General features: G+C 38.1%; 1 protein-coding gene and 1 pseudogene across 5 annotated transcripts in view; one reads left to right on the top strand and one right to left on the bottom strand.

The window, feature by feature from the left end:
* MSH3 (mutS homolog 3) overlaps positions 1-14,935 on the bottom strand; it is a 223,575-nt gene that overhangs the window by 123,788 nt on the left and 84,852 nt on the right. For all 5 annotated transcript variants that reach the window (XR_012413790.1, XR_012413791.1, XM_005557283.5 and 2 more), the window contains 2 exons: positions 13,302-13,386; positions 10,535-10,644 (listed from right to left, as the gene is read on the bottom strand). Coding sequence is in view for 3 of the 5 variants with exons in the window: in XM_005557283.5 (XP_005557340.2) it covers positions 10,535-10,644; positions 13,302-13,386 (195 nt within the window). In the remaining 2 variants the exon portion in view is untranslated. The remainder of the gene's footprint in view (positions 1-10,534; positions 10,645-13,301; positions 13,387-14,935) is intronic.
* On the top strand, positions 8,322-8,804 carry LOC123573989 (S-phase kinase-associated protein 1 pseudogene; annotated as a pseudogene).

The raw sequence follows: 14,935 nt of genomic DNA, 5'->3' as shown, positions 1-14,935 counted from the left end.
AGCCCCCCCTGGGGGCTGAGTAAACCAGAGTCACTGCAGGTGTACACTCTGTTGGTGGCTCATGGAACACGGGAAACCACAAAGAATTCAGTGTAGTTCATTTTAAGAAGTTCCAGAGTTAAAACTGACATTTAGTTTCATTAATCTAAATTAAATGTTAAGTGGAAGGAAATATGTAACATTCTATTACTTCATCATTTGGGCCAGAGTAACAAATTAGAAATACAACCATTAATACTCCAAACATATGGGTTTACCAAAACAAAAGCCATTTAATGTAGAGAACATTGACCACTAAAATGTACTTAGTGCATCAGAAAATCATGCAAAAATGTAGCCAAAGATCTATTTCCTAACGCAAACCATTTGCTATTCCCTTAATTTTAATTTACATGATTTAAACGCCAAGAATTATCTTAGCATGCCTAATTTCCTGAAGCAGTTTTCTAAAAATCTAATTTGACTTAAAAAGGTATAACTCATTTGCTCTAATTTTGGTATTGAGTTGCAGAGTGAGTAACAGGTATTTGATTTTAGTACAAAAGCTTCCACTACTCATATCTCCTTCTCCTTACTAGTAGATTATACCTTGACCAGACTAGATTAGAAATTCCCTGAGGCTGGGAACACCACCTTCTTATTGAGACTGAGTAATACAAAATTCAAAATAACTATCTTATACTACTAAGGGAAAACAGCCAAGTACAAAGTTCTGGGTATATCATGGCTTCATCTATGTAATAAGGGAGGAAGAGATTTCTCATATATATATATATATATAAAATTCATATTTGCTTTTTTAAACAAAATGTTTCTGGAAGTATACATGACAAAGTAATAACCATGATTACCTAGTGGGATCTGGGCAGACCTGGGGCAGGAATGATAAGCAAACATTTTACTGTGTAACTTTTCACATTTTTAAACTTTTAAAGTATGTGAAGGTATTACCGTTCAAAAGTTCAAATAATTGTTAAATGCTAAGAAGAATGTACAATGGAATTGAAACAACAAAAACCATCTCTGGCAATAGACTGCTAGGTATTCACTAAACATTTCTTCCTACTCCTTGAAAAACAAGCAGACATTTGTTAGCCCCCGTGCAGTAAGGTGTGACCATCGGAATGCATTCTTCTGCTTATAATCAGATTTAGGCAGAAGAGCTATGTGCCAATGCAAGGCCTACCTTACATAAAAGCCATAAACCTATAACCTCCCTGTTCTTTCTCCTTCTACTGGCTGGACGTCAGTTGCCAAGATGACGTTGGAAGCCACATGTTTAAGACTGAAGAGACTCTGGGGTTCCTAACTGCCTATGTGACGAGAGTCTCACCCCACCCCCAATCTGGAAAAGCCATGGATTGTTTACTCAAATAAAAAAAAAGAAGAAATTAACTTTCACACCTTTAGAGTCATTAGACTTTCTGGGGTCTTTGTGTTAACAGCTAGCTTCCCTAACCAATGCACTGGTTTTTGTGTTAACGAACACATTAGCATGTACTTAGTCAATCAGAACGTGAGGTTGAGCTTCCTCAGTTTCCAGAACTTAGTCAAGTTTAGAGCATTAAATAAAAGGGACCATAAAAAACATTCCTCAATTGTTCATGGTTATATTATTTTGAGAGGAGGCCCATATAAAAGACTCTACCTACTCACCAGTAGTCCTTGCAAAGTCTCCCTACATTCTTGACGGTAGCTACAGGCAAAAGAAAACACAGGCAAGTACTAGATTTAGGTAAAGAAATGACCGGGCAGATCCTAGAAACTGACAGTGCAAGCACTCAGCCTTCTCCCTGCCATCCCTGGAAGCCTTGGTCATCTGATGGCCGTCTTCTGTCTTTCTAATGCAAGACATGCTGGAAAACAGATGCTCTCAAGTTCAGCATGGGCTTTCTAGACAGATGTGCATGGGTCTCATTTTCACCTGATTATGATGCTAGTGAAAGTCCAATAGCAGTACAATGTAAAAAATTCATGTGTGTGTATTTTCTGTATAATTTTTTAAAAATTAAATATTGCAAATACATGTAAAACACCAGCCTACTTATATCTCTATCCCTTTTCTCACTTCCCAGAAGTTATTATTGTCCTGACTGCCCATGTGATGAGAAAACACCACTTCTGTTTGAACCCCTAAACGGTGTGACAAAATTTAAATAAGTGGTATAATTTATGTGTTCTTTTATAACATTTTTTTTGAGATTTATCCATGTTTATACATGTAGACTTAACTCATTCATTTTAACTGCTGTATAATATTCCGATATATAACCAGACAATTTATTTTCCCCTTCCCTACTAATAATTACACTGCTTCCAATTTTTTGGTATGCTAAAGACCATGCCTATCTTCTTGACCAAAAAATTGTTATGAGGAACCACACTAATCCTTTTACATATACTGTCTCATTTGGTCCTCACAACACCACAATGAGGTAGGTAGTTAATTCCCATTTTACAGGTGAAGAAACTGAGGTATATACAAATTCATAACTTCTCCAAAGTCACAAAAGGGAATCAGAACTCAAGCTGAAGTATCATTAACTCCAAAGCTATGCTTTCAAAAGGGTCCCCACATGCTTGGCTGGATGACCTTGGAAAAAACTGAGACTTAGTTTTTCTTATCTCTAAAATAGAATCACTATCTCTGAAGATAGTTGAAAAAAATACAGATAAAAAATAAAGCACAGTTAGAGATTAGTTCACTAGCCTGACATTTTCTTTCTACTCCCTTGATCCCTCAGAGCTTTAAGTCCTCTGCTTGTCCTATACAAAGACATGTTCCCAGAGAACACATCTTACCTCTTAGACCTCAGCTCTTCTCCCATTCCACCTTGGCTACTTTTCTCTCTTCAAATCTTAGATTCAGACCTCTGCTCCTTTCTTCCTAGGCATTTTCCTTTATTTTTAAATATATATAAACGTTTCTTTTTCATCTCTAAAATTAATCTAACACTTCCCATACATACGTTCACCTGGACAGATACTGTCCAGGATATTTGTCAAAGATAAGAGAATAACTTTTCAGAGAACTGTACTACAAACACAAAATTGCACAAGATTGGCAATTTTACAAAATTCAATGGTTTTTTACAACCTCACATCAGATGTTGAATAAATGTGCCAAACATTTAAATAATAATCAAAACACTTGTTTCTAGTAAAGAGATGGGTACAATCAGTCTACTTGTACCAAAAGGAAGAAAATTTGGAAATAGTGGGCCTATTTGTTTTGGGTTGAATTGTGTACCCCCAAAAAGATATGCTGAAGTCCTTACCCCATTATCTCAAAATGTTATCTTATTTGGAAATAGGGTCATTGTAGATGGAATTATTAAGATGAGGTCATTCTGCAGTAGGGTAGACCCCTAATCCAATATGACCATGTCCTTATTAAAAAACACTGTGTGAAGAGACATACATACAGCAAACACACCATTTAACCATGAAGGCAGAGATCAAGGAGCTACAGCTACAAGCCAAGGAACACCAAAGAGTGCCAGCACACCACCAGCAGCTAGGAGAGAGGACTGGAACAGATTCTCCCTGATTGGCCTCAGAAGGCACCAACCCTACTGATGCCTTTGATCTTGGACTTTTAGTCTCCGGCTAACTAGTTTTCCCAGCAACATTTATCATATAGAGAATCCTTTCCCCATTGCTTGTTTGTATCAGGTTTGTTGAAAATCAGATGGTTGTAGATGTGTGGTATTAATTTTGAGGTCTCATGAAACTTTTCATAAAGCATTAATGATTTCACCACTCTTCCACCCAAGCTTCACCATAAATATGTTTGTTCTTGCTTTAATTTTTAGCAGAATTCATGTTGTTCTGATAGAAGCTCTTTTCAAACTGGTATCTTATCCCTGTTAATGCCTCAAACTACGTCCTATTCAGATACGCTCTAACAAGTTAGTATGAGTTTATTTTGGTGCCAAATTTTTTTGAAATCTATGCAAAGTTTTTTCATAATATGCATTTTCCATGAACTTTCTGAAGACCCCTTGTACAGATAATGTAAGACCCCTCATACATATTAAGTAAACACAGGTAACAATCATGATAAACCCTATATGCTATCAATGAGTGATACAAGGAACATAATTTAGATTAGGAGGTCAAATAAAACCTCTTCAAAGATAGTAATATAACGTTTTAAGCTGAGACCTCAAGTATAAGTAGTTAACCCTGTAAAGATTAAAGTGAAACAGAAGAATATTCTACAAAGAGAGACCACGAAGTAAAAAGACTATCAAGAGCAAAGACTTGAGAAAAAGCTTTGGGACGCTCAGGAACCAAACCATAGACAACAAAAGCAAAAACAGACAAATGGAATTGCATCAAACTAAAAATCTCCTGCATAGCAAAGGAAACAGTGAACAGAGTAAACAGACAAACCAGAGACTAGGAGAAAATATTTGCAAATCATACACTGGATAAGGGGCTGATATCCCAAATATACAGGGAACTCAAACTACTCAATAACAAGAAAACAAATAACCCTACTTAAAAATGGGCAAAAGATCTGAATAGACATTTTTCAAAAGATATACAGATAATAGACAAATGAAACAATGATAAATGTTTCATATTGGCATATTCATGCCAATAGATAAATGAAACAATGCTCAACATCTCCAATCAGAGAAATGCAAATTAAAACCACGATGAGATGTCACCTCACTCCTTTCAGATTAGTTATTATTAAAAAAGATGAAAGATACCAAGTATGGGTAAAGATGTGGAGAAAAGGGAACCCTTGTCCACTGCTGGTGGTATTATAAATCAGTACAGTCACTTTGTAGAACAGTATGGAAGTTCCTCAAAAAACTAAAAATAGAATTACCATATGATCCAGCAATTCCATTTCTGGGTATATATCCAAAGGAATTGAAATCAGTATGTTGAAGAGATATCTGTACTCCCTATGTTCACTGCCACATTATTCACAATTCTCAAGATATGGAAACAACCAAAGTGTCCACCAATAGATGAACAGATTTTTTAAATGTGATACGCAGGCGCGTACGCGCGTGCGCACGCACGCACACACACACACACTTTGGAATACTATTCAGCCTTTTAAAAAAGCAGGAAATTCTGTCATTTTTGACAATATGGATGAACCTAGAGGACACAACACAAAATGAAATAAGCCAGGCACAGACAGAGAAATACCATATGATCTCACTTATATGTAAAATCTAATAAAGTCAAACTCATAGAAGTACAGATCAGATTGGTGGTTATCAGAGGCTGGGGAGAGGGCAGATGGGGAAAAGGGAGATGCTGGTCAACTGGTGCAAAGTTTTGTTTAGACAAGAAGAACAAGTTCTGGTGATCCACTGCACAGTACGGTAACTACAGTTAATGCATTGTATATGTGTCAAAATAGCTAAAAGAGGATTTTAAATGTTCTCACCAAAAGAAATGATAAATGTTTGAGGTGACAGATATATTAATTAGCCTGATTTGATCATTCTATAGTGTATATATGTAATGAAATATCACATTGTACCCCATAAATGTTGTGATGGTTAATACTGAGTGTCAACTTGACTGGGTTGAAGGATGCAAAGTATTGTTCCTGGGTGTATCTGTGAGGGTGTTGCCAAAGGAGATTAACATTTACTGGACTAGGAGAGGCAGACCCACACTCAATCTGGGTGGGCACCATCTAATCAGCTGCCAGTGTAGCTAGGGTAAAAGCAGGCAGAGAAACGTGGAAGGACTAGACTGGCTGAGTCTTGCAGCCTCCATCTTTCTCCCATGCTGGATTCTTCCTGCCCTTGAACATCAGACTCTCAGTTCTTCAGTTTTTGGACTCTTGGACCTACCAGTGGTTTGCCAGGACTCTGCCCTTTGGCAACAAACTGAAGGCTGCACTGTTGGCTTCCCTACTTTTGAGGTTTTGGGATTCGGACTGGCTTCCTTGCCCCTCAGCTTGCAGACAGCCTATGATGGGACTTCACCTTGTGATCATGTAAGTCAATACTCCTTATATACATCTATCCTAATAGTCCTCTCCCTGTAGAGAGCCCTGACTAATGCAAATATATACAATTATTTGTCAATTAACGATAAAACTTCATAAATTTTTTTAAATTAAAAAATGTAAAGTACAGGCAGAAGAGGTACTCATGAAAGAAACTAAATTTATTTTTATTTTTAAAATATATAGTATGCTACTGAAAGTGGAATACCTCTAAGATAAACAAATATGCCTTGGAAACTAATTATTTTGCTTAACTCAACATTTTAGAGACTCATCCCATATATCCCACCAATGAGTCTGGTACACAGACTCGTCTCACGGTTTTCTTTTTTTCTCCTCTACCAATATTTACAAGCAGAATTTGCATTTTCAGGCTTTTTGATAAAACCAGTGACATACATACAGGTGGGGGTGTGTGTGTGTGTGTGTGTGTGTGTGTGTGTATAAATAAAAGATTGACAAGACTATATCAACTGAAAGAAGTCCAAAGACAGAACCTCAAAAAAATGAATTCAATATAATCTATTTAATTTTAAAAGGCCTTAAGAATAATGGCATGCCAATGTGACATTCATTTATCTAAAAAAAAAAAAAAAAAAAAAACTACATTGAACAATCTTCTTGCCTAAAATTAGCAGAACTGATAAAAAATACAGGTGAGAACACATAAGAAAAAATAACCTATTTATAAAAGTGAATGTGATATCAGTACAGTAAAATCTAGCCTCAATAATCAAGTGAACTCTCTGAATCAGTCAGTAAGTATAAAGTAAAAACCATTTTTACTTTCTAAAAGTCACTAGTAAAATTTTGCACCAAAGAGACCATTTCATAGAATAAAAGGTGATGGCAGTGGAAAATCTGAAACTTGAATTCCTGGTCCTAGACTTATGAACTATGTGTTTGCCCTTAAGAGCCAGAACAAGACAAAAACACAGAGGAGTTTAAGGGATTTAGGAGAATTCATGGATGACTGACAAACAATGGGATGTTGTAAAACCTGGGGAGATCTGCATTATTTTGCTAAATTCCCTCGTCATCTATTATTTGTTCTATGATCTCACTGTAGAAGAAAACCAGACCCTAAACTTACCTTTGGCTGTCAATGTCAGAGACAGAATATTAGTCTGGATGAGCCACTGATGTGATCAGCAAAGCACTTACGTTAGTATAAACACCACCACCATCACTCCTCACTAAATGATGGGGATACATTCTGGAAAATGCATCGTTAGGCAATTTTGTCATTCTATGGACATTACAGAGCATATAGTTACATAAAATTAGATAGTATAGCCCACTGCACACCTAGGCTATATGGTACAGTATAGTGTTCCTAGGCTAAAACCTGGACAGCATGTTACTCTACTAAATACTGTAGGCTACTGTAACACAATGGTAAGTGTTTGTGTGTCTAAACATTTATAAATAGAGAAAACACCTCTGTATATGCAATTCCCCCAAGGACCAAAATGTTGTCATGCGGTACATGACTAACTATACAGCTGAGCCACTGACTAATCAGCAGATTCTCTCCAGGTATCTGTTTGGAATAAGTTGCAAGTGCCAATAAAATTAAACTGGAATTCTTTTGAAATAGATTTTAATAGATTAGGAGGATAAAAGTTTAAAAACCATGACCCAAAATAAAAGGGCAAAGAAAAGTTTCATGTGTTTGTTTTTGGCTAACATCAATGTTAGGTCAGTGAAAAGTTCATACTTGAAAACATTAGTATTGAATGCCTGGCATATTTTCTCTCTGCATTTCTGGGAAGGTAGGATCCCCAGAGATACTTGATTCGGCCCTTAACAACAGACAACACGGTCTAGTGGATTTATCTCAAATTAATCCTGGGTACACAAAAGAAAGGAAATGTAACATTGGAAATAAAAAATTTTAATTTACATGAAAAAGTCTGCTAGTGAGTCTGTCTCTGCTGAAACAAGCAAGCAAAAACACAGTAAGAATTGTAGTAGATGTTTAGGCAGCCTTTCCAGCAGCCACAATGCTGCATCCCTTACACTGTTGTCCACAGAAAGCCATCTTGTCTGCGTTTGCTCTCCGAGGTCTGCTTATTTCATTAGAATGCTGAACTAAAGGAAATATTTCCATTTTCAGGATTTCTTCTTTATCTCACCAGTTTCCCATGTCTTAAGGTCTTTACGGCTAAGAAATCGGAGTGACCCACTAAATCTGAAAAGATTTGGTAATTATCGTCATCCAAACAGTGTCTTGAGTGTCCTTATCCTCTGCCTTCCTCTTCTTTGCTGACGCCGCCCTGCTCTCATAAGCCTCTGGCCAGTGGTCTCCTTAAGCTCAAACACCATGCTGTCAATTAAGGTGCTGAGTTCTGATGGGGAGATATTTGATGTGGAAATTGCCAAACAATCTGTGACTATCAAGACCATGCTGGAAGACTTGAGAATGGATGATGGAGATAATGACGCAGCTCCTCTACCAAATGTCAATGTAGCAATATTTTTAAAAGGTCATTTGGTGGTGCACCCACCACAAAAATGGACCTCCTCCTCCCAAGGATGATGCGAACAAAGAAAACGAACAGAGGAGATCCCTCCTTAGGACCAAGAATTCCTGAAAGTCAATCAAGGAATACTTTCTGTACTTCTTCTGCCTGCAAACTACTTAGACATCAAAGGTTTGCTTGATGTTACAAGCAAGACTGTTGCCAATATGATCAAGGAGAAAAGTCCTGAGAAGATTTGCAAGACTTCCAATATCAAAAATGACTTTACTGAAGAAGAGGAAACCCACGTACACCAAGAGAACCAGTGGTATGAACAGAAGTGAAATGTCCTTGATGCCATCACACTGTAAGGATTATTCCAAATACTAGCTGCCCTGCTCTGTTTATAATTGTTAATATCAGACAAAGAGCAGAGAAACACAGCAGCAAATCAATTGTGTGAGCAGAATATTATCCTCAGTGAATGTGTGGTGTGAGTACAGATTCCAAACCTATGGCTGAGTTTCTCATAGTATGATCAAGTTTCTTTTTTCTTTGCCCTGAATAAAACTGTACTGTGGGTTCTCTATAGAAAAGGGCATTTTGAGCTTTCCCTCTTTTTTTGTAAAGTGATGTCTGCCTCGATTATTATTCAGTTAACTTTAGTGACCTTTTAAAGTTGACATTGTAAGTAAAACACCTTGCAAAAGAAAGAGAAGAAAACAGCAGCAAAACCCGAAACAGTGTCTTCAAGCCTATGACCAACATTAACATCTGCAATCCTTTCTTGAAGATAGTGACTATTTATTAATCACAGAGTAACATGGGGCTAATAACAGCATCTGTGTAGTGAGGCTCTGTGCAGTTTAAAAGAGACAATGCTCATAAAGCTCCTAGCGTACTGTGTGGTGTGAGATAAAGAGCTCAAAACTTTATTCCTTACAGCAATGCTATGATGAGGTGTTCCACCATGTCAAAGGTGAGACCACTGAGGATTAGTGGGAGTGACTCACTCAGTTGACAGAGCCAACACATAGCAGTTCTCTTCACCACCACACCATATTCACTCTGGTCTAGCCAGAGGTGTAACTATTCAGGATAATGGCTTGTTTCTGCTAAGGTCTCTGGAGTCAATGCTGGTTTTAAATCTGATACTTAGCTCTATCAGCTGTGAAACACTGAGCAAGTTAGTGAAGCTCTCTGAATCTGTTTCCTCATTTCAAGGACCTATCTCAGAAGGTGATTTTCAGTATTAAACACCAGTAAATAGAAACTGTGCAATAAATAACAGTTTTCATTCAATAAACATAAACATAAACTACTAAGTGCCAGGCACTGTTCTAGGTCAGAATCTCCACATTTATCTGCATATCAGAATCATCTGGGTAAAATTTAAATCTCAACTCCCTGGTCATGCTGGAGACCAGTTAAATCACAATCTATGGGGGCTGGACACAGGCATCAGTATTTTGTGATGCATCCCAGGTGATTCCAACATGCAGACAACATGCAGACAACCTTGGAAATCACTGTATGTTAGGCACTGGATTCAAGTATCTTCCCTTAGGGAGCTCCAAGTTTACTCACTTTACTCTTCTAAGCATTTCACACCTACTCCCTCTTTTGGACTCCTTGCTGTTACTGCTGTAGCTCGGGTTCTCGGCATCTCTCCCTGAACTTGCTAACTTGACCCCACCACCACTACCACTCAGTCCCCTCCTGCACATAAGCCCAGCTCTGATCATATCAGCCCCATGCTCAGAATCACTGAATGAACTCCCTCTGGCTATGAACTCAGCCTAGCCTTCAAAGTCCTCCACAAAACGCATCTCTCCTCACTATCCTTGGGCAATGCCCTATGTCTGCCAATCTGCAAGCAGGCTCATTCATGAGAATGGGGGAAAAAAATCCCTGTAATACTAGACAGCCAGTCTATTGCTCAGTTATAAAATAAAATGTTACCCAATTTAAAACTGTGTTCTTAGAAATAATGGTAACCTTGGTTTTAACAGATGCCTTTCACTTCACAATTTTATAATTTCAGATTAAACACCCCAAAAAGGATTCCCTTTACCTTAATTTAAGGAGTGGCTGGGTCACCCACTTCTTTAACTTCCGTCTCCCAAATGAAGTTTTAGTGTGGTCTAAAACCCACAGCAAACTTCCTTTGGTTTTCATATCAGTCTAAGAAAGACCAGAAAACAAGTTTTATTAACTAGACAATTATTTGTGCCAAATGGTTATTTCATATACCCCGATTCTATGTCATATATACCTACCACAATGTGGCTTATAACAGGTGTTCATTTAATGTTTGACAGATGAATACATACACACAGAATGAAGGACTGATATTTTACACAGAAAAGGGATCGTTTGTAGTTTTTGGTTACCTAAGAATAAATTATTCAGAAGATTATTTTGAAATGTATGCTTATTCAAGCATCTTTAAAATATAATTGCACACTTTCCTGCCTTGGGAAATACAATATAGTGAAGATGATTTAATTTTCCTTTGGTTTTTCAGTTACCATTTTATAAACCAATGCTCTCACGAAAACACTGAACAAGGTGCTGGAGATAGATATGAACCTGCACTGCACTCTAGTTACTTACCCAGGAAGGATTTTATTTTAGTTTGTTTTACTAAATCCCTAGAAACGTTTGTTTTTGCCACTTAAAATTTGGGTCCTTACAAAAAAAAATCACAATTAACTAGACATAATTAATTTTAACCAAGGTTTCACAGTAGTATTACAAAACCCACTGAGACATTTAAATCTTGAGACCTAAAATGGCTGTTTCCACTTGAGTTGAGTTTTTTTGTCTTGTCTTTTTTCCTTCTCCTCTGTAAGTAGCTACTTCCAGAGTACCTCCTATGTGCTGAACATAGCAAGGACATGGTCCTGCCCTCAGAGTGTTCATAGCCAAGTTGGAAAAAGGCTCATAATTAGGACACAATGCCACCTGCCAGCAATCAACTAGAAAAGGTGTGACATAAGCTCTCAGGTCTCAGGATTTCAATGCAGAGAACACAGAGAAGGTACAAGGTCACAAAGGTTCCTCTGAGGATGGCTGGACAGGCTGAGGAGGGCAGTTCAGATCAGGAGCAGCACAGCTCCTGAGACCAGAGCTTGACTGGCCTGACTGGGGTAAAGGGTCCCGTGAGGAAGGCAATTCCTTGACACCCCTGGAGAAGCAGGCTCAGACAAGAGAGGTGCGAGAGACATGTGTCCTATTATATCCTTGTTCTCGCTGACACCCAACTCCTACCCTGTACCTCTTTCCATTGCTCCTTGGAAAGGTTGGGGGTGGGTGGGGGTGAAGTTGAGGTACAAAGACAAGCAGAAGATGTTAATTCTCAGCTTCTGCTTCTAAAATGGTGCAAGCCCCAATAAAGGAAGGAATTTTGAAGGGTATTTTGACTCTAGATGATTTCTGCCTTAGGAATTTGATTTCAGAACTGACTCTGTTGTAGTAGGATTTGAACAGGTAAGATGCACAGAAGCAAGGAACTCTTACAATGCCACGGCTGGCTGCAGGCTGACTGTGAGCACTCCTTCAGTCAAGAAATGTCTCTTTATTCCTACTACTTATTTCCTATCATGGAGATGGCTACAGAGTTGATGAGAGAGACCTGCAGGACAGATTTTCAGCTTTTGGATGATGACAAGATAAAAATGTTATTGAACAAAAATACATCTGAACTCAGAATACTAGAACAGACTGGAACAGGAAGAAATTGAGAGACACTAGTTAATAATATGCAGATTCAGGAGTCAGGGGAATAAATTCAGTGTTTACTTTAATTTGCAATAGTAATAAATATTTCTGGAGAATTTTAACTCCTTTGACTCAGATGGTTCAGATGATTCTCCACTACTTAATCAAATGATGTGGGGTTGCTTTTTATCTTTATGATTTTGTTAGGATAACATTAATGTTATAATATAATATCTCATCTTCCCAAGTGATAGTTTAATAAATGAAAGCAGTAACTTTAATCTCCCTGTTATCTTCCTAATTCATCAACAAAGGACAAATAAACAATGAAAGTTTATGAACTGAGGCCGGGTGTGTTGGCTCACGCCTGTAATCCTAGGACTTCGGGAGGCCGAGGCAGGTGGATCATCTGAGGTCAAGAGTTCAAGACCAGCCTGGCCAACATAGTGAAACCCTGTCTCTACTAAAAATACAAAAATTAGCCAGGCGTAGTGGTGGGTGCCTGTAATCCCAGCTACTCGGGAGGCTGAGGCAGAAGAATCACTTGAACCTGGGAGGCAGAGGTTGCAGTGAGCCAATATGGTGTCCCTTCACTTAATCCAGCCTGGCCAACAGAGCGAGATTCCGTCTCCAAGAAGAAGAAAAAAAAAGTTTGTGAACTGAAATGTTATAAATCTTACAGTCAAAATGAATATCCCAGAAACCTGTTTTATAACCTGAATAATGAAATAAGACTGCAAACTTTTCAACAAAAAGTTAAAGGTATATAGAAAAAATATAACCAAGTAGACGAAAAAAAAAAAAAATCCACTTCATATTAATTTTCAGTGACAATGCCTTTCCAAAAAACTACCTGATATAGAGATGACGTTACAGAAATTGTCAGGATAAGCATGCCCCTCAGTCATTAAAAAGGACAGCTCCATCATTCCCCAAAAAAAAACCCAGAGAAGTATTATGTACAGTTCATTCTCCAAAGAGTGCTACAGTTATCAACTAATAGTGCAGTCAGCTAAAGACACTACATTTTCACCTGCATCTCTAAAAACAGACCGTTGCCTTACTCAGAAGTTTTTCCAAAACCATTTATAATAAACTAGCCCTTATGGTTGCCTGACCTGATTCTGTAGGATTTCCAGATTCCTTAATGTTGTTCCATTAATTGTCATAAATTCCATTTTACTTGATAGCTGTTTAAAATTCCTGTAAAAGAATCAAATACAATTAGACTAGATGTAAATGCATAAATAAAAAATTAATTCAGGAACTAGAAACATTCTGGCTACATTACGGCAAACATTAGCATTCTGATAGGAAATCAAACAAAAGGAGCAAAATGAAAATTCATCAGGCTGTTGTATTCCATTAACACTGGTGCTGTTAAGTAGACTGATGCAAGACAAGGATAGTTACTCTAACACAAAAAACAAGAACGGGAAAGGGAAGTAATGGTAACAACATTTTGTTTTGGTTTTGCTCTAGGAACAGAACCAAACACGGTCTTGATTAGCCAAGCACCGTGGTCATATCTTCATGAAAAGCTGTGATCAGCTAGAAAAATATGTCAAGATACTTAAAACTGTCCTCCTTATTCTTTAGCATGAGATCATCTTGATAAATACTTTTAATCAAGATTCTAAGCCAGGCGCAGTGGCTCACACCTGTAATTCCAGCACTTTGGGAGGCCGAGGCAGGCCGATTACCTGAGGTGAGGAGTTTGAAACCAGCCTGGCCAACATGGCAAAACCTCGTTTTTACTAAAAAATATAAAAATTAGCCAGGCATGGTGGTATGCACTTGTAGTCCCAGCTGCTCAGGAGGCTGAGGCACAAGAATCGCTTGAACACGGGAGGTGGAGACTGCAGTGAGCTGAGATCACGCCACTGCACTCCAACCTGGGAGACAGAGCGAGTCTACATCTCGGCAAAAAAAAAAAAAAAAAAAAAGATTCTAACATATGCAACAAGTGTTATTTTCTCTGTAATTAACAACACATATGCGGCTCGGAGCAGTGGCTCACGTCTGTAATCCCAGCACTTTGGGAGGCCGAGGCGGGTGGATCACGAGGTCAAGAGATTGAGACCATCCTGGCCAACCAACATGATGAAACCCCGTCTCTATGAAAAATACAAAAATTAGCGGGGCGTAGTGGTACACGCCTGTAGTCCCAGCTACTCGGGAGGCTGAGGCAGGAGAATCGCTTGAACCCGGGAGGCGGAGGTTTCAGTGAGCTGAGATTGTGCCACTGCACTCCAGCCTGGGTGACAGAGTGAGACTCCGTCTCCAAAAGAAAAGAAAAAAAACACACATTACCATGGCCACATTTAGTGGGTATAAAACACTGTTACTTCCTTAAACTCAGTTAAAGCATTCACACTCTCCTTATTGTCCCTGTATCTATCCAAAACAAAATTAGAAGTTCAATAAATTTCAAAAAGATTTGAGAATGAACTACAGCATGACTAATAAATGTATGTACAATTCCAATTCGTGTTAAGAAGTACTAATCAATGCAGTACTAATGCAGTAATTCAATTTCCTTTATCAGCCAGTCCTTAGATGTTTCTGTCAATAGCCCTTACAGGCTTGAGAGCTTATTTTTAAAGGCAAGGAAAATAACAGCAGGTCACTAAATTATTTAACAAAAGAAAGGCATAAGTGTTTGTGCTATAAACCTAACCACCCTTCTCATAGCTGTAATTTTAGGTAACGTCCAGTTTCCCGAGTTAAGAAAACAAGCCATCACCCAGAA

Source organism: Macaca fascicularis, chromosome 6 (genome assembly GCF_037993035.2).
Source record: "Macaca fascicularis isolate 582-1 chromosome 6, T2T-MFA8v1.1".
Classification (NCBI taxonomy): Eukaryota; Metazoa; Chordata; class Mammalia; order Primates; family Cercopithecidae; genus Macaca; species Macaca fascicularis.
This window is presented reverse-complemented; position numbering and strand designations above follow the sequence as displayed.